This window comes from Brienomyrus brachyistius, chromosome 18, assembly GCF_023856365.1.
Source record: "Brienomyrus brachyistius isolate T26 chromosome 18, BBRACH_0.4, whole genome shotgun sequence".
Taxonomy (NCBI): Eukaryota; Metazoa; Chordata; class Actinopteri; order Osteoglossiformes; family Mormyridae; genus Brienomyrus; species Brienomyrus brachyistius.
Genome location: NC_064550.1, coordinates 16,304,135 through 16,323,595, shown reverse-complemented (window position 1 = coordinate 16,323,595; position 19,461 = coordinate 16,304,135). Strand labels below are relative to the sequence as shown.

General features: G+C 48.0%; 1 protein-coding gene across 10 annotated transcripts in view; it reads right to left on the bottom strand.

The window, feature by feature from the left end:
* Positions 1-19,461, bottom strand: part of fryb (furry homolog b (Drosophila)) — a 78,949-nt gene that overhangs the window by 42,344 nt on the left and 17,144 nt on the right. For 7 of the 10 annotated variants that reach the window (XM_048982769.1, XM_048982768.1, XM_048982771.1 and 4 more), the window contains exons 2-4: positions 8,336-8,538; positions 1,818-1,871; positions 649-788 (exon numbers count right to left, since the gene is read on the bottom strand). In XM_048982769.1, coding sequence (XP_048838726.1) covers positions 649-788; positions 1,818-1,871; positions 8,336-8,455 — 314 coding nt within the window. In that variant the 5' untranslated portion in view covers positions 8,456-8,538. Of the gene's footprint in view, positions 1-648; positions 789-1,817; positions 1,872-8,335; positions 8,539-10,769; positions 11,048-15,552; positions 15,761-19,461 lie in introns of those variants that run through there. The other 3 variants (XM_048982766.1, XM_048982773.1, XM_048982767.1) reach the window with 2 other exon arrangements.

Here is a 19,461-nt window from a genome sequence, read left to right as displayed (position 1 = left end):
TTACTGGCTCAGTCTGAATAGCCTGAGTACATTAATGGTAACCTGACCACTGTATTAGAGCGAGTGAGAAACACAGCCCTTCGATTCAGGAGATGCTCACAAGTTACATAGCAGCCGCTGCCATTGTTCTGTAGCGAGGGGTAGGGAACAGCCGACCCAGGTTAGGTTAGGCATTGGAACAAAGTAATTAAAGAGCTGTCCTGTTTTTCAGGAGCTGCTAATTGTGAAAAGAAGAAAAGATTTAACTAAGAGAAGAAGGAGCAGTGCCGAAAAAGAATGCAGCGTGTGGCCCAGTGGGTCAGTAGGGAAGGTTGTTGGGTCAAAAAAAATCAAGATTTCACCACTGGGTCCCTGATCAAGTCCCTTATGCCAAAGAAATTTTTTTGGGTAAAAGTGTCTATTAAAAAAATTGTAATGTAACAAAGTTTCTTGGATTGTAGTTAGGTTGCGAAGAAGGCGGGTCTTAGTTGAGTGGTATCCCATCAATCTCGTCGAGGCATGCATGCTATTGGTGCCCCAGAACAGGCTACCAGAGTCGCCTGTAAAGTTAGCTGCCTATCGACCACCTCTGTCAGGAGTGACATACCTATCACTGCTTGATCAGTGTGGGAGGACAAGACAACAACGGGGCATGAGTTACATCCTCACTTTTTGGACTTGGTGTTGGCTCTGGGCCGATACTCGTGGGACTCGTCCTCCAGTCCGTTCTGCCTCCGGTACCAGTCGAACAGGGTCCGCAGGATGGAGGGGAGGCAGTATTCGGCCAGCGAGCTCATGGTGCTGATCAGCTGCAGAAACAGGATGATGGGTGTTGATGATGCAGAGTGCGCACTTAAGGTCACATGATCGGTTCATAAACCTGCTGCCTAATATCCGATCTATGCTGCAGACAGTATACAGCTTAATGGATCTGCAGCTCCTGTTCCTGTACCTCTGAACCCTGGTGCAGCACTTAGCCTAATTGCTTCAGAACATAATAGAAGTACAATATGAGAAGTATGCGAGAAGCGTGTCAGCAGGTGCGTCCAAGCACATCAATGAGACACAGGAAGTATGACTAGGCTGAATAGGGTGGATGTGTGGCACGTGCATATTACTCATTCTCAACCCCACGGACGGCGGGGTCCACACTTTTCCACTGCCACCAGGAACCCAGGAACCCAGGAACCGTACCGCAAAGAGACTTCCATTGTAAATTATACAAACCGTACCTGAACTGTACCTGCACTGACACGTGAGCGAGACCCTGACCACAGACGAGAGCGAGACCAAACACAGCACCACCATCTGATTCAGCCAAAATGCACGGAAATACTGGTGATCTGCATCAATACGCGTGGATTATTAGAAGGAAAAAAGGTTATATTCCGTATATTATTCATTATTGCTTGCGTCGCACATCGAAATGTATTATTGCATTCCTGATAACAGGGAGCTTGAACATTTCCAGCTACCTACTTAATGAAGAACCACAGAACCGCTAAATGGAAGGGACTCGTAAAGCAAATTTACAAACGCGAACCCTAATTCCAGTAGCGTTTGATGCTAACATAACACGGTAATTCTAGACATGCTAGCAGAAATTAGCACATAGTTAACTGTGATGTACACTGTGTGAACAGAAAGTGTCTCTTCAGTTATACGGCACTGCTGCTCTCCAAGTCCGGCGCAGCCTGTACCGCACCCCCTTCTGCAGGGGAAGATCGAAGCGAGCTGGAACTGTGATGTAACTAGTGACTCTTGGTGGCGCGGCTTGGGTACAGATCGGGCCTGTTTCCTGTATGCCAGTGGAAGAGTGTCAATATACACACACTTACCTGGTCAAACTGCGGATCCTCTCCCCTCTGAAGGGATTTTGTAATTGGCTTTTCCTACACAACAGAACAAAGAGGAGCATGTCAGACAGGCACAGCCATACAGGTACCTACTGATACTTGGGCAGCACAAAATATCAAGAGTTTACCTGGGTGGCGAGGACATGCTCCCAGTTAGTATTTGGAGAGACACAGCAGAGGCCATATCCATGGCCTTAATACCCCCACCCCCCCTCTCTACCTGCAGCATAGCGGAACTGAAAGGTGACTTGCAGTCCTGGCATGGAGACCCTGAAGATGGTACAGTTACCTGACACACTGAAGTTAAAGGTCAAACAGTATTAAGGCTGCGTTTCTGCTGTCTCACCCCAGCCCATGACAGGCCGCATGATACCCAGCACTACATACATCTATTCCCAGTCACTCCCAGGCTTGACCGGAGACCCTGATGATGCCCAGTTACCAAACACCTCTAAAGGTAAAAGCCATAGACTTTCAGCCAGCATTCCTGCCACAGTCTGCCCCCCCCCAACCCCTTCAGACCTTTCATGGAGCACATGACAACCCCAGGCTGAGATTCTGGGTAACACGCTGCTCCAGAACAAACGCCCACAACATCCAAATACCAGTTACATAAATATTCATTCTCAGTCAGTCCCAGGTCTGAACCAAGTCACAGACCTCCAATACACTGAGTGACACAGACTCACAGTGTTTTGTGACTGCAGGATAGGTCTCTGCTTGTAATTGGAAGGTCACCGTTTCAAATCCCATGGTTGACAGTGATCACAGAACAGTTGTGATGATATGAAATACAGTGGTACCTCAGTTCTCGAACTCATTAGAACTGGAATTTCTTAAAATTCGAACCAACCAGTTCGAAAAAAATGACCTAGAACTCAATCTGAATCTCAGAAGTCGAACCGTGAACGCCGACCTAATATAAGTCGTACGTGCGGGGGAAATGAGTCACGCGGCACGTCTCTCAGCGGAAACAAAGGGTGACGCTTCAGTCTCAGCCTCGCATTCGCTGTGACAGCACCGTTTGTTGGTGATAGGGCTTTTTTATTGAAAATGTCAGGTAATACACTGTACTTTATCATTTTGGTAGCCATTGCTCACCAAAACGTTACGCAATAGTTGTACAAATGTTACAACCTAAAAGTTTGCGATTTACGAACAAATTAACGAATATAGAGTAATAATAATAAACAATGGACCGCATGGCATAGCCTAGTGTTGGCGCCGTGTTGGGGCATGGCTTGGTGCTGTCACGATCTACCGAGCCGGGACAGGACTTAATTGAGAACAAGCAGAACACCACAATGACCGGACTGAGGAAACAAACTGAAACGCAAATTAAATACAGAGGATTAATGACAACAACCAGAAACGGCTCGTGGAAACACGGGGTTTCCACACGAGGTTAACGAGGGGGCGTGGCACACGGAGGAGCTGACTATCGGGACAGGACAGGGGTGGTATTATTGTACATAACTTATCGTTTTGAAAGCCATTAAGAAAAAATGCTATTCTTGTTTTATCCTGTTCATTTTGTGTTTAATTGCTAAAATAAACATATTTAAGTGTAATCTTTTGGGGCCGGGAACCAATTAATTGGTTTTACATTATTTCTTATGGGGAAAATTCGATCAGAACTCTAACTTTTTAGAATTCGAACCCGAGTTCTGCACGGATTAAGTTCGCGTCCTGAGGTACCACTGTAATTGTAATATACAGTACTTAGAAGAAGTCCTTGGTCCCCAGTCCTCTCTTAAGGGGCACCCCAGGTATTTGTAAAATTTCACAACCAGATTATTTATTTAATTCTCAAATAGACTGGCTAAACATTTTATATTAGTGGTTACGTCAACAAATACATTGGTATATTGGACTGCGAATATCATAGGTTTTGAAACAGCTAAGCTAACACACTTTTAAAGACACATACGGTATGACCAATAATATGTGGACATAGCTATTAAACAGATAGAGGAATTGACTCATTACGTCACACGCGTAGCTGACAAGGTGTATCATTAAGCACACACTCACAATCTCCTGCAACGATCACTTGCAGCAGAACGGATGGCTCTACAGGACAGTTTAGTGATTTTCCACTTGGCACCATCATAGGACAGCATCTTTCCTACAACAGTGTTTCCTCTACCATTATATTAGGGGAGCCCCCCGCAACGGCCGGTCAGTTCGCCACATTTCTGCTCTGGTCAACTGCAAGTGAAGTGATTGTGAAGGTCAACACTTCTGGAAGCAAGTCCTGTTATGAAGTAATAGGCTAGACGACCTCATAGAAAGGGACCTGATCGACCAATGGGAATAGCTAGCCTGTGGGAGTATATCTCAGTGTAGAGCATTTAACTGCAGTGCAATAGGTCTTAGGTTCAAATCTTACTCCCCCCTGAGTGTCACTTTAGTTTGTGCGTCTTGCTGATGTCCAGCCCTTTTGCAGTCAGGTCAGTTGCAGTTGGCTAAGGTGAGTGCTGACAAACTGAAAGGCTGCCTTAGTGCAGACGTAGGACACCCTGATCCTAGAGTGCCGGTAGCCAGCAGGATTTCTATCCTACCTGCTGAGTTATTCTCTGTTCCAGATCAGCTGTGGTTCATCAGAGGCCGGGTAGAATGGAAAACCTGCTAGATCCCGGTACTCCAGGACCAGGGCTGCCTACTCCTACCTTAATGTGAAAATCTCTGCCCATTCATTCCATGGGCTACTATTTTACCCCAACTCAACATCGATACCCAACCTGAATGATTGAACTTCCCACCAGCGTCTTCCGGCACCTAATGGGGGGCCTTTGCAAAAGAGTAGAAACTGATAGAGCAATAATGGGCCGACCAACTTTATATCAGTACTCCTGGTTGCGGAATGAGAAGCTGGACAAGCTGGTGTCCACATACTTTTGGCCCCTTAGTGTAAAATCATAGCAATAATTTAAACCTAATTTTTATTGGCAGCCTAAAGCTTTTGCACAGTACTATATATACACTTCACAACATCTCCATTTACACCATTAAAAGAGCCCTGCTGCTTCTGGGGGTGAAGTCAGGTAATGTGGGTCATTAGCCTCCCGCTGGGGTCCCAAACGGCCCCAGGGATCGAGGCCCAGCTGTGGCGCCCAGCCTGGATTCTTGCCATTCTTGCCATAACTCAGTCCTATCAAAGTGGGAGCGCCTTCCCGTTGGGCGGCTCGCTCTGAGCGCACACCATGGGAATGACCGGAATGCCAGGCCGCGGTTAATCGCACGAGCCGCACTTTTGGAGCAAAATGCTGAGTCTTAACCCAAGTTCAGTTTGCCCTTTTTCTGATACTTCTGCTCACTTCCTGTCAACAAAAAGCATATCAGTATGACAAGCTTATTTGCTAACAACTTACAGCCTAAAATAGTTTTAAAATAATAAGTCTAAAATTGCTTCTAAACTATTTAACTGTGTGCCACATAGCAAACTTGCTTTTTTAATGTCCCCCATTCATGTGCACCCCAAAGGTCATGTGACCCCCCCCCTTCCCCCACACTGGTCATGCCTACTGACACATGGGCAGCACAAAAATTCAAGAATTCATTTACCTGGGTGGTGAGAACATGCTCCCAGTTAGCATTTGGAGAAAAATGCCTGGGGCCACTTCCATGGTAATTAATACCCCCCTTTACCCCCACATCAGAGAGGAACTGAAAGGTCACTTGTGGTCCTGGCATGGAGACCCAGAAGATGGTCTGGTTATGTGACACACCTGAAGCGAAAGGTCAAACACTTTAAAGTGGTGTTCCTGCTGCCCCTACCCCATTTTCTGACCAATTACAGAGCTGCTCAGAGCATTTGGTGCTCAGCCAGACTCATGCCAGCAGGCCAAGGTGTTCAGGTGGTGCTCAGTTTGAGCAACTAGGCGGAATTAGCAATGCACTGCTGGTAAAATGTGCATTTGCGACAACTGTTTTAAAATAACTTGTGTCAGGTTGACAGCTGTGGGTGTTAAAAACCCTACAATGCGGCTGATTTTTAGGGCCGGCCCCTGTGTCATGTGACCACTGTCACCATTTGGGACCCTTAACACCTACAGGCCTCATATGAGCCCAAGAGCATGCAGTGGGCCTAACGGTAGACAGCCCGGTTACTATTCCCAGTCTTTTATCTCTTTGGCCAGCAAGGGGACGGTGGTGGGGGAGTGGGGGGTATGGCGGGGGCTGTTAGCACTCTAGACGAAACCAAAATACAAAACATGATGTCTCCCCATGATATCGGGCAGAAAAGGATATTTTCTTTCTGATTGCAAGATGGTTAAAGTTATGGCTTCAGGGCCCAGGAATGTCCAAATGATGCTTAAACAGCATGGACAGCCACATGAGTTTATCGGCATTTGTGAGTATGTGATGATCAGGGACCTACAACATAGATGAAACATTGAAGCCTTGTTCGGGCGTCTTCCAGGCTGACCCGCCATGTTGGCCGCGGCCCCCCAGTACACTTCTCCTGGCATTTCATTCCCCATAGTGATGCCTTCTTGCATGTGTCCACAGCCCACATACTGCACTGACCCCTGACTTTGCATTTTCGTTACGGACCTTCTTCCAGCATGACGTGGAGTGTCTGGGTGGGGGGGTCATCCGACAGCCTGTGCGGAGCCTCTTGGTAAATGTCCCACAGCCCAATGGACATTCGATGCTCTCGTCCCCAGTTTGACCCTCCCCCACCTCCTCAGACTAGCTCGATCCACCCACTGGAGGTGCAGACCAGCTTGTGTACTGCCCAGGCTTCTGTCACTGTGGCTTTGCGCCCCCCTTCCCTCCCCCCCACCTGAATGGTACTCTCGGTTAAAATTTAGTTGGTCATTTACCAACACAGTTGATTAATATTGTCACTATTGTAAATGCCATTCGCTCCCATTCACACACTGTCGAGCACCATCCAGGGACACAGAGGGTCACATTGACTGGAGAAACCAAAAGATGGGGGTAACCAGGTCATTTTCATGCACACGGCCACTCCGCAAAGATGCACTGTTTGTCCCGTTCTCTCATGTTATCTCCTGGGACCATTTTGTGTTCACCTGGGGGAAGGTCAATCTCTGTGAGCTGTTTATGCACACAGCCACCGAGATGAAGACCGAGACCAAAAAAAAAAACACTTTGTTTTGCTGAGGAACAACCTTCAGGGCCCAGGAAAACACAGTTAGAGGTTATTACTTTCATTAACCGTGCAGGCTTCTCTGCCTTCACTTGATGTACTCCCCTCTCTGCTTTTTTCCTGTAATCAAATTATGGAGACAGCAGAGCAAGTGCAAAGCCAGGACCAGCTGGCTACCCACAATGCTTCAGTACAGGGTTGCCAACTTAGGTCAGCTTGGTTGGAGTGAAATTTTCAGTTCAAGGCAAGTCTGCACATGCATTTACATGTATGTAAGAGTTTTTTTTCCTTGTAAACAACCTGTATGGATTGTAATCTGCCCCATGCTTTTGATGTAGCTAATTTTAGGTTTATAACAGAATAATATAGATTTGCCATAAGATTTCTTGTGTGAGTGTGAGAGTCCGAACGCATGAGTGTCATACCAGATGCGTGACAATTGGCAACCCTGGCTTTAGCGCCACTTAGCCCACAGTGCCAAACCGAGGCCTCTTAGGATCTGATTACCCACAATGCTTCACAGCCACTTAGCCCACAGTGCCAAACTGAGACCTCTGAGTAGCTGATTACCCACAATGCATTACTGCTGCTTTGTCCACAGTGCCAAACTGAGGCCTCCTAGTATCTAATTACCCACAATGCTTCACTGCCACTTTGCCCACAGTGCCAAACTGAGGCCTTTTAGCATCTGATTACCCACAATGCTTCACTGCCACTTTGCCCACAGTGCCAAACTGAGGCCTTTTAGCATCTGATTACCCACAATGCTTCACTGCCACTTTGCCCACAGTGCCAAACTGAGGCCTTTTAGTATCTGATTACCCACAATGCTTCACTGCCACTTTGCCCATAGTGCCAAACTGAGGCCTTTTAATATCTGATTACCCACAATGCTTCACTGCTACTTTGCCCACAGTGCCAAACTGAGGCCTCCTAGTATCTGATTACCCACAATGCTTCACTGCCACTTTGCCCACAGTGCCAAACTGAGGCCTCTTAGGATCTGATTACCCACAATGCTTCACTGCCACTTTGCCCACAGTGCCAAACTGAAGCCTTTTAGTATCTGATTACCCACAATGCTTCACTGCCACTTTGCCCACAGTGCCAAACTGAGGCCTTTTAGTATCTGATTACCCACAATGCTTCACTGCCATTTTGCCCACAGTGCCAAACTGAGGCCTCTGAGTAGCTGATTACCCACAATGCTTCGCTGCCACTTTGTCCACAATACCCACCGTAAATACTTTTAAGAAAGCACATAGTAGTTATGTTCAGAACACTCCATTACTCATTGCTCTGTCCTGTAGTGCTTACAGTGACTGTTGTGACAATGATGACCAAACTCATGATGATGAAGGCAACAGCCACCGCTTACCAGGGGCTCGGCCATGACAATACGGATCTTGCGCTCCGACAGCGTGGTGAAGTTGGCAAACAGGCTCTTGAGGACGTACTCGCCCGGCCGGCTCTCAGGATCCACACTGAGGGCCGTCATGACTGGCGGGCCCCTGCGGTCGACCTGGGTGCTGCTTGCTGGGGGGATGGGGGGCTTGTTGTATCGGTTTCCAGTCGGCGATGCTAGGAGACACCCAGACACACATACAGTTAGATGACACCCAATCAAATATATAACCGCTAAGCATCATTTGTCTGCCGTTCAAGACACTGTGAATGATGCTTTAACATGTAACATCAGTCACGTGTCCCTCTCATCCAGTCCTGCTCTACCTGCATATTGTTTTAGTGGATTATGAAATTGAGTATGATCTGTGAGAACTAGCCAAGTAGGGGGCTCCGGGTTCTATTTAGATCAATGCTTCTCAACCCGGCCCTGGGGGACCCCAGACAGACCACATTTTTCCTACCGGGAGCTGAAATGGAGCAAAAGTGTGGACTGTCTAGCAGGGAAGAGTGAGGAAGCTTGGCGTCCGCGAGGACAAGGGTTGAGAAACACAGATTTAGATTGTTTGGGGGCTCAATCTCACAGCTCTTTGAGTGTAAAGCTTAGTCGTAAACTTTCTGTCCACTTAAGCCTAAACCTAAATGAAGAGCAAATTTACAAAGCTGCAAAGGTCTACAGAAATCTTCCTGAAGACATGTTTGGTGGACTAAGTGACTTTTGGAAATTTGTTCCTCAAATCATAATGGAATGAGTGAGAGTCCAGGCCAGCGCAGCCCTGCAGAACACAGTATGAAAGACCTCGGGATTATCCGCTCATATTCCCAGCTGGATATCAGGCCGTCTGCCCGAATGCTTACAATAATTATGTTCATTATGAGAGACTTTTAGAGTGAATCTCTACTCCTCTATGCCCCCCCCAGATGATCAGACCTAGTCGAGCTAAACACGCCCTGGCTCACAGCTGCTATTTTCATTTGCCTGATGAGGAATCGTTGTCCTTACATGGGGCTGGGGGGAGGGGGCATGGGGGGGGCAGGGGGAATATCCCACTTGCGACCAGTGCTGTTAAATCTTTACGCCATTGCATTCCTGCTGTGTCAGATTACTAGTGCGTCTCCCGATCGTATAGCGTCCCTGTGCGTAGCAGCCAACAGCAAATGCAACATGTCTGAAGAAATGGGGTCCAAGCACCTCAATGCACATAAATAGAATCAGCAGACTGGATCGGCAGAACACATGCAACCTACCACCAGATCACACCATCATTGAATTGGACTGGCGGAACACGCCTGCTAATGCCTACCATACAATCAGGAGGTCGGATCTGCGTAACATATGTGCCGTACCGGGCGACCAAGGAAATCGGCATGAGGGTGTGAACTGTTCACGACTGGAGAGGGGGTGGAGAACCTGCTCCTTGACCTATGACTGGACGACGGTCTGTTGAAGATGGCTATTTCCTGTCATAGCAACCGTATATTTGTCAGATTCATTGGCAAAAAGTGGTAAAAAAAATGACCAATAAGAAAACAGAAAGTATGAATTAGCCAATCATTTAGGAGAATCAAAATCAATGGTAGGTTCTTCTACTACTTAAAAGGCGAAAGACCACAGACAGAAACTGCAGCGTCCACAAGCCACCCAGTCCTGAGCAGACAAGCTCACAGACAGCCAGTGAGTGCTGATGCTGGTCAGTAACGGACTGGGTGAAATCACTGCTTCCTGCATGATTTCACAAGCTAATGGCTTTCACCAGGAATTAAGTCAAGTAATATAATTTAAAGGCCCCTATGTTTTAAATATATTGACTGGGATTTTAAAGGCATGAAACCTGAAAGCAGTAATAAAATATAAAAACATAAAAAGTGCAAAATTAAACATAACAGACAACCTAGAATAAGGCTATAACTAAGTCCCCAAATAAAATATATTGTTTCATATGTCATTTTCAGTTTGTCAGAACCTTCCACCCCCATATCTCGGCACGGTGAGACGCTCGGGGGGGAAGGTTCTCGGCGAGCTGAGAATCTCTTTCCCATCACAAATTTAAACATCATCCTCAGCAAAAGCATAAGTGCTCCGCGTGACACATACGCACACGCTTGAGAAGCAGAGTACCAGTCCAGTCTGCATATAAACTTTCATGACAAAATAGGTTATTATGCATATGAACTCATTAAAACATGACATTTATCAAACCAGGTGGGGACACTGTATTAGCATACATCAGGCTCCACACACACACACACACACACACACACACACACACACACACACACACACACACCATACTCACGAGCATGGATACTCATATGTTCATGCATCTACATACGCAGAGATTATAATCCCCACCCGCACCCACATGCAGGACACCCCCTCCTGCCTACACACACATATGCTCACGTACCCAGACACTTGATGAAGCTGATGACACTGAGTCTGCTCAGGCAAACATGTGACACCTCCATGGTGGCGCTGACAGCGACTCCGCACGCAGAGAGAGAAAGTACGGCACGCAGCCCCCGTGCTAATCCAGAGCCGGACCCCCCCGCAGGATGCCTGCCCTGCACCAGGCCATGCTCTCTCTCCCAGGCCCGTGTGGACGTTCACACCACTCCAGCTTTCTCCTGCTTTGTGACAGCGAGGGTCGGGATGGGTCCTGTGCAGGCAGGGCCAGAGATGAGGGAGGTCCTGCACAGGGCTATATTTATCCTCTGGGGTGCACACTGCTGCCAGAAACCCAGCGCACGCCCACACACACACACCCACACACACACACACACACACACACACACACACACACACACACGCCCACACACACACACACACACACACACACACACACACACGCCCACACACACACACACACACACACACACACACACATTTGTTTACCTATCATATTATTTCAAGCATCACACCAAGGAAACTCAATATGGAACAACATATGACAGCAGACGATGAACAAAATGTTTCAGCACTTTTAGACTTTAAAAAGCTGCTTAGCTTCAAAACAAACAGGCTTCCTTCCTTGTAGTAACAAACACAATCAAAATATGAAAGTGTTCTTCGGGATTTACTTTCCTTATTTACCTGGTTGTCCCCCCTGAACAAAGACTGTATACAGTAACAGGACAGTGCGTCCCACCCCCTCTGCCAGAGAGTGTGCGTCAGGCTATACGTGAGTCCCCTCAGTGTTTTCACACTTCTTGCTACTGCTGATCCCGACAGCCCACTCGAACCCCTGCCTGTTTTAATTTGCCATGCTTGAGTGAACCATTAACTGTTGACCTCTCCGACCGTGATCCCTCGCCAGACCCGTTGCACATTATCATTCCACAGAAATAGTGTTTCTTTTTTTTTTAAAATACCGGTTAGGGTCTCGCTCGTGTGTGTATTCCTAGCGACACACTGCTGCCTCAAAGCTGAGATGCTCAAAATTCCAGCGCTAAAATCGGACGAGGCTATAAACCCTCACTGAACGTCTCCTGGAGGTGTGAGACGCATTCCCCGCAAAAAGGCCGCCGCACAGTAACCGTACGAGAAGGGTGACTCTGAGCAGCCTCAGCACCAATGACAACAGTTCCAGCCCAATTAAGCCCATATGATTGGCTGGCAACCTGACAAAGAAGGGATATGATAGGATGGACCACAACTCCTGTATATCCACGTATCAGCATGTCTGCCACTCCCCCTCCCCCCCCCCACGTCCCCTATGCTCAGGTCACCACTCTTGGCCAGAACAGCTGACATACTCTATGGTGTTCAGGTGCATGGGGATGAAGGGTCAGACGGACCACCTATGGATACAAGACCGAGATCCTTAATTGCTTGTGGGTCAGTTTATTGCATATGATCGTTAACAAGAACGAAGAGGTACAACTGATCATCTAACGTCCGAAACTCACTCAGTCCACAGGATGTGTTTTCAAGGAAATTGATAACCGGCTAGGAATATGAGCAGGTAAATCAAAGGTCTCAGCATGTAGAGTCCGGTCCTGCAGGGTTATCCTGGACTTCATTTCATGAGGTTCAGAACAGCAAATTTCCAAAGCTCACCCAGTCCACAGGATATGTTTTTGAGTAAATTCCTGTAGATTTGGTGAGATTTGGATATGTAACAAAAGATTTACATTGGATTACATGAGGACGGAGTGCGTTTTGGCCCCCGATACTGTAACATATGACGAGGAAGCCGAACTTCAGGTCTCATCTCAAAAACAACAAAAAAATGGACAAAGTGAGTTTTGGAAATTTTCTCTCCAGTTACTGCGTGTCAAAGGTGTGTTGAAATCGCTTGATGAGAGAGTGACCCTGGCCTTCTGCGAGACGGTGATGTCGGGGTGGGGGGGGGGGGGGGGGGGGGACCAACGCCTACCCTAAACTCTCCGAACCTGTGAAGCATTTAAACAGCAACGGCCCGGCTGGGAAAGCAGGCACAACATGAAGGCAAAGTGCATGAAAAACCCTCAAGAAATCTGTGTTACGAGTACAGGTGGGCCCCCTCCCCTCTAACCTCTCTCCACCCAGGAGGATGGGGGTCAACAAGGCTTTAAAAGGCAGCCTTACGTCACGAGGGCGCGGAGTCTACGGCACACAACAATGAGAAGCACTGTGTGCCGAGCAGCCAGATGGCCAGTGCTGAATAACACGCTTGTTTAAGCGCAGGGAGGGTCTCTGTCGCGCCAGCTACCCCGGCCCCTACCCTGTCTGCAGCCGCCAGCACCTCATCTTCTCACACGCAGCCGGGCCAGCCTATTGGATCTGATTACTTGCAAGGCAGCCAATCGAGGAGCTTCGTCAGAGCTGTGATTCTTTTCAGAGAACCAATCAAATTTGCTTAATTGTTAACAGTTGGACAGTTATCCAAAAAATACCTGGCAGTTGACCAGTGACCAGTGAAAAGTGACTATTTACAGAAACCAGAATGTACGACAAGAGATAATCACTGAACCAATCAGATTATTGTTTTCTACATTAAAATCGATCAGTCTGCTTACTTTCAATATGTACCGACTCTTTATGCTTTACGCTTTATGGATGGTATGATAGAAGGAATTATTTTGAGTGATATAATTTTATAAGGTCCAAATCCTTTGACACAGCACCCATAGAAGCACTTGCTACCTCAGCAATACTGAGTATTATTCTACTATTGTGTGTGTAACTGTGTGTGTAATTGTGTGCATTTATTTGTATTTGAAGTACTGGATGCCGAAATGTCCTTTGGAACCAAGTAAGTAAGTAAGTAAGTAAGTATGTATGTATGTATGTATGTATATATGTATGAATCTATCTATCTATCTATCTATCTATCTATCTGAAAACAAAAGGAAGACCAAATGCACCTATTTACAAGGAAATACAAGGAAAATGGGAGAAAGGGGAGAGATAAACAAAATGTTCTTGTTGCATGCAATGGGACTATTTTTTCATTTCAACATTAACTGAACTGTACTAAAGGTAAAACATACCCTCCTGAGTTTAAAACCTATGCTGTTTTGGTTATGAGAAGTACTATCTAAATTATTGGGGAAGTGGTTGTCGGAGGGGGTTCTGACAGATACTGGGCCATCTAGTCCAATGCAGCAGGAGAGAGATGCATCTACATGCATACACTCAGATATTATAATCCCCACCTGCGCCCACATCCAGGACCCCCCCACCTCCCTACACACGAGAGCTCTCAGCCAGGACAGGGGATCCATGATGGATCCAGATCCACGAAGATCTTTTCATGAACAGCGTTTCATCTACATCTGCAGCCCATTGGGCTCTTTTGGAAGATGAAAGGCCACAGGACCCATAACTGCCTCTCACAGGTGAAAGAGGTGATGTCACTAGTGAGGTCGACACCAGAGCTTCAGATTCTCACATTAGCTATACTAAAAGTCACCCCCCCAAAGATACAGGCCACTCCCCCCGGCTACAGGACACTCCAAGCAAACTCATAAGCTACTTCACATTACATCTCCCGTGAGCTCACTCCCCCTTGCACCACAAGCCACACCCACAATGATGTAAACCACTCCACAGCACAAGTGGTCACTCCCCGTTAGAAGGATCTCCAGAGATTAGGCCTGTACTCTTCAACTGGGTCAGGGTTAGGCTTAGGGTTAGGTGCACATCATTCTGTGGCATATGCCAGCTTGCAGAAAAGCAATACTCTTCTGAGTATTTTGAAATCTGGATGATAAAATTCGCTGAACTTGGGGGGGGGGGGGGAAGGTCATCAAGATATGATTTAAAAAAGCAGGCTTTACAATCAGATAATAAACAGAAAGGAAGTAAAAAACAAACAATGCATTTCACACACAAATACGGGGAAAAACTCAATTTTATCACTATGAGCATCTATAAAAAACAGAGAACATGCGGCCATCCATCACTTTCACCTGCTGAACCTGATTTTGCACTTTCTAACTGGCTGCACCTGCTTGCATTCAGCCCATGAAGGAGCAGACAGACACATCCCCCCTCTATCCGATTTGTGCCCTTCCTGTCCAGACCTCTGGGCAGGGCAACCACCAGCTTGTCCGTTAATGTCACTGGGTAAAGGCTCCGTCGTCGCAGGGCCTGTGTGTTTTATGCCGGATCTGACAGACCTCAGTCCCGTCATCGCCCGGGTGGGTCTGCACAAAGCCCACTGGTCTGCGTCCAGTGTAAGCAGTATGAACATAGAAACGGTTAAATGGTTTCAAGGGGCGTAAAGCCCCGCCCATCTTCATAACTTCAAAGTGCACATAGAAGGGCAGAAGCTCAAATGGAGCAGGTCGCCCCCTAGTGGACCCTGACTTATCCTGCAGTCATTCCTGCTGCGTCTTGGTAATTAATCCAGGGTACTGTGTGACAGTGAATTAATCCTGACCATTTGCTTGGGATGCAGGTGAGCCTGGGGAGTAGGGGTGGGGGCTCTGTGACTGTACTCGAGAGTAACACCCCCTCCCTGCGCCCACCAAGCTCTCTGCTGTGTCATTGTGTACGCAGAGAGCTGGGACCGAGGAAAATAATAATAAAAAACAAATAAGGAGCTAAAGAGAGGGGGCAGCGGCGGAACGCTGCGGCTGGATGCAGGGTGGAGGGGGAGACAGGGTGACAAGCGATGTCCAGAGCGGAGGCAATGAGGTAAACAAGGCTGGCACACGCATGCAGCAGCATGTAGGAGCGTGGAGGAGACCGGCGCTACTCACGGCCACCCCACGACTTCAGCAGGGACCGGATGCTGATCTCCAAGAAGCCCGCATCCTGCTGACTGGCCATGGTTACCGCGGCGAGGGAGAGAGAGGCCAGGCAGGGAGGAAAGGTCTGTGCTGACGACCGTCTGCTCTACCCAAGCTCAGGTGCGCACGTTCACATGCATACGTGCGGGCAGCCTTCTGGTGATCTGAACCTCTGATTTCTCAGTCCTCCTCACCTCCAGTCCTCCTCTGGTATCCCTGACGAAATGTGTGTGTGTGTGTGTCTCTCTCTCTCTCTCCTTGCCCTGCTCTCTCTCTCTCTCTCTCTCCCTCTACAGTGTGTGTGCGTTTCACTGTGATGCGCAAAAGGCCTGCAGCTCCAGAGACAATCTCGTCAGTGCAGGCAGTGGTTAAGTGGGGGCAGGGGTGACCACAGTTGGACAGGGTGGAGGAGGAAGAGGAGGAGGAAGAGGAAGGAGGCCCGGGGGATCGCTATGCTGTGGTGCGTGGGAACTGGGGTATAGTGCAAACAAATATTTTTATCCGGAAACACTACCATGCATGTACTTGTGCTTGTGTGTTAGTGCATGGGGTCCCTTTACATGTGCCTGTTTGTAAACGGGTGTCTCTGCTGTGTTGTGTGCATTTGTTCTCTACATAATTTGCACATCGTGTGTGTATATATATATGCTCACGTGTGAACGGCCACGTTTGCGTTTAACATGAGCGTGGAGTCCCCTCTCCACAGACCGTCACGCCCAAACCGAGCCAGTGTAGCTAGGCATCAGTGTGCTGTGGTTTGGGTTTGGACGATGCAGCCCGCGATGTGGCTTGCTGTGGAGCGGAGCATGCTGGGAAAAAAAACCATATCACTCCACCCCTTTCCCAGGGGATACAAGGAAAGGGGGAGAAAGCAAAGAGATAAACAAACAAGCTGCACAACAGGCAGGCGGCGTCCCTCAGCCAAGAGATTCCCTGACTGGGGGGGGACATGCAGAAACAGCAGCAGAGGATACTGCCAAATTTATATGCCTTTCCTGTAGACAAATACTGGAATTATCAGCATGGACGACTGCAGTCAGGGGTTTGGACCAAGAATGGATGTCACATAATTCATATCCACTGTTGACTACTATACCCTTACGAGTTTGACCCCCCCCACCCCCTGAAATTTCCTTCATACCCATTACTTCTTTAAGTGTACAAATGCATGGCCATCTGCCTGCTGTTATTGTTAGGGGGGGCTTTGACCCTAACTAGGCCCTTGTCTTGTATCTATAACTGTCTACAGAAACAAACTAGTGAGTGGAAAGACTGCCAAGATATTAGCGCCGTTGCTAAGGTGAGCAGCAATGGGATGCAACAATGAATCTGAGCAGGGAAAGAATATGCGCTGTGGTCCACAGAGGAGGAAAACTAGAGGGGGAGGGGGGCTAAGGGGGAGAGACAGAAGGCGAGATGGCAGAATGTGTTCTCTGTTATGATTGGACAATTGCCTGAGGTAGAAGCAGCCAAGAGAGGACTCTCATTGGCTCCAGGACACTTCCTGAGGCCCTGAGACATCGATGCAGATCAGAGAAGGGGTGTCCCGCCTTACCGCTGCAAAAACAAAGAGTGCGACACGAGACCGGCCATGAATAGAAGGTGACAAGTCTTTCCAGGACTCGGGTTTGGCCAATAACACGCAGACGTCGTGTCACATGGTGTCGTATGTTCACCCATGAGGCAGGCTACGGCAGCCTGTCAGGGGACCTCCCCCTTGACCGAACTAGAGCCAGGCCTCATGAAACCTCATTTGCCCCATTAGCAAACGCATGATGCAAAACATAAAGGTGCAAGGGCTGAGCCCAAACACTCGGTCGCACCACTGACGTCGGGTAGGTGTTTCCAAAGGATTTCAAGCTCTAGTTAAGTAGTTAAAATGCCAAAGAATGTCTTGGCAAAGACAGGGGAAGCAAAGAAGAACATAAGTGCCCCTATGATAAGCCACAGGTCTGTAACCAGTGATCTGGGAATTCTCGCTCGGCTCTGGAATCTTCTGGTTTGGAAATGGTGCGATTAGAGATCAATCAGTCCTGCTCTGCAGGAGCTGGTGCTGAGTCAGCAGGACGCCGGTGCCTTTTCCTCTTTCAGCAAGCGACGAGCAACCCCCCGAGGCATGGCAGCCTTACGTAACTCCGCACCGTCTCTGAGCTTTGTTTCTTCAGCCAGACCGATAAACAGGAAGGAGCTTAAGTAGAGGAGGGTCCCACCCAAAGATGACAAGAGGGCCAGACAAGGAAGCAGCGCGAAAACTTCCATTAAAAACCCATTAAAAACGTCACGTACAAAAACCCAGCCATAGAAAGCTGGAAATGTTGTTAAGCCCAGGAGTTAGAACAGTGAGGGGAGAATGATGGAACGGTGACTCAGGATTTTAGTGCTCTGCATGCTAAGCATGAATGGCGTGATTTAACTCCAGCGGAGTTTAACAGACAGTAAAATAGAATCACTAGCTTGAAAGACAACAGGATGAGGTTTAGGGGAGAGAGGGTTGGGGTTATGTTATGGTTATATCAGTAAAGTTAGGGCTAGGGGTATACTTAGGGTTGAGGTTAGAGGACCTCCCATCTTCCATTAGGGTTGGGATGACGGGGTTTGTCTATCAACTTTGAGGGGAACAGCCAGTTACCATGTGGACTGTGCTAAATACCGAACCAGCAGCACCAGCTCACACCATGAAAAGTCCAAAAGGACCTGGTTCACTGAACTTCCTGCTATTAAGATTTCAAAAGTCACAGCTGAGCCAAGGGGACACATTTGGTGATGCCTCCGCCATAGCAGCGCCAGGTGGGGGCCACGATGCTGCCCCCTCACGCGTATGACCCTGGCACTGGTTCTTACCTCAGGTGGACTGGAGGATCAGCAGACCAGTGTGATGCATATGACAGGTCGAATCTGACCTCATGGGAGAGTAAGGATGTGAGGCATGTGGCTCCTGATTCAATGTCGTACCTGCCATTGCTGTTCAGGGTGGGGGTGGGCTTCCTCTCCCACCCTCAAGCATATGTCTCTCTTTTCTGTTGCTCTCCCACCTTTAGACATACGTCTCTCTTTTCTGTTGCTCTCCCACCTATAGACATACGTCTCTCTTTTCTGTCGCTCTCCCACCCTCAGACACATATCTCTCTTTTCTGTCTCACTCTCCCACCCTCAAACATACGTCTCTCTTTTCTGTCTCACTCTCCCACCCTCAGACACATCTCTCTTTTCTGTTGCTCTCCCACCTTTAGACATACGTCTCTCTTTTCTGTCTCACTCTCCCACCCTCAGACATACATCTCTCTTTTCTGTTGCTCTCCCACCTTTAGACATACGTCTCTCTTTTCTGTCGCTCTCCCACCTTTAGACATACGTCTCTCTTTTCTGTCGCTCTCCCACCCTCAGACACATCTCGCTCTTTTCTGTCTCACTCTCCCACCCTCAGACATACATCTCTTTTCTGTCGCTCTCCCACCCTCAGTCATGACTCTATTTTCTGTCTTGCTCTCTCCCACCCTCAGACATACATCTCTCTCTTTTCTATCTTACTCTCCCATCCTCAGACAAACGTCTCTCGTTTCTGTCTTGCTCATATGGGTTCAGCATAGGAAGTCCCTCACGGTAACAATCTGTATCCACCCCACCCTACCGGGCTTTGGAGATTAAGATCATACATACAGAGACTATGTTTGCACAGCATACAGGTTCTTAGAATGTCACCTGTGGTGAATCTTCAGAGTAACTCTGCTCTATCCCCTCATAACTCAGTGACGTTTACTGACGTTCACCCCACCCAATTTTATAGGCTAGATCTGAAGATAGTTCTGTAAATCTTCTGTGCCCCCCATAATTAACGTTGTGGGGCAGAACTTAGCATGACTGGAAGGTTGGCAGTTCAGG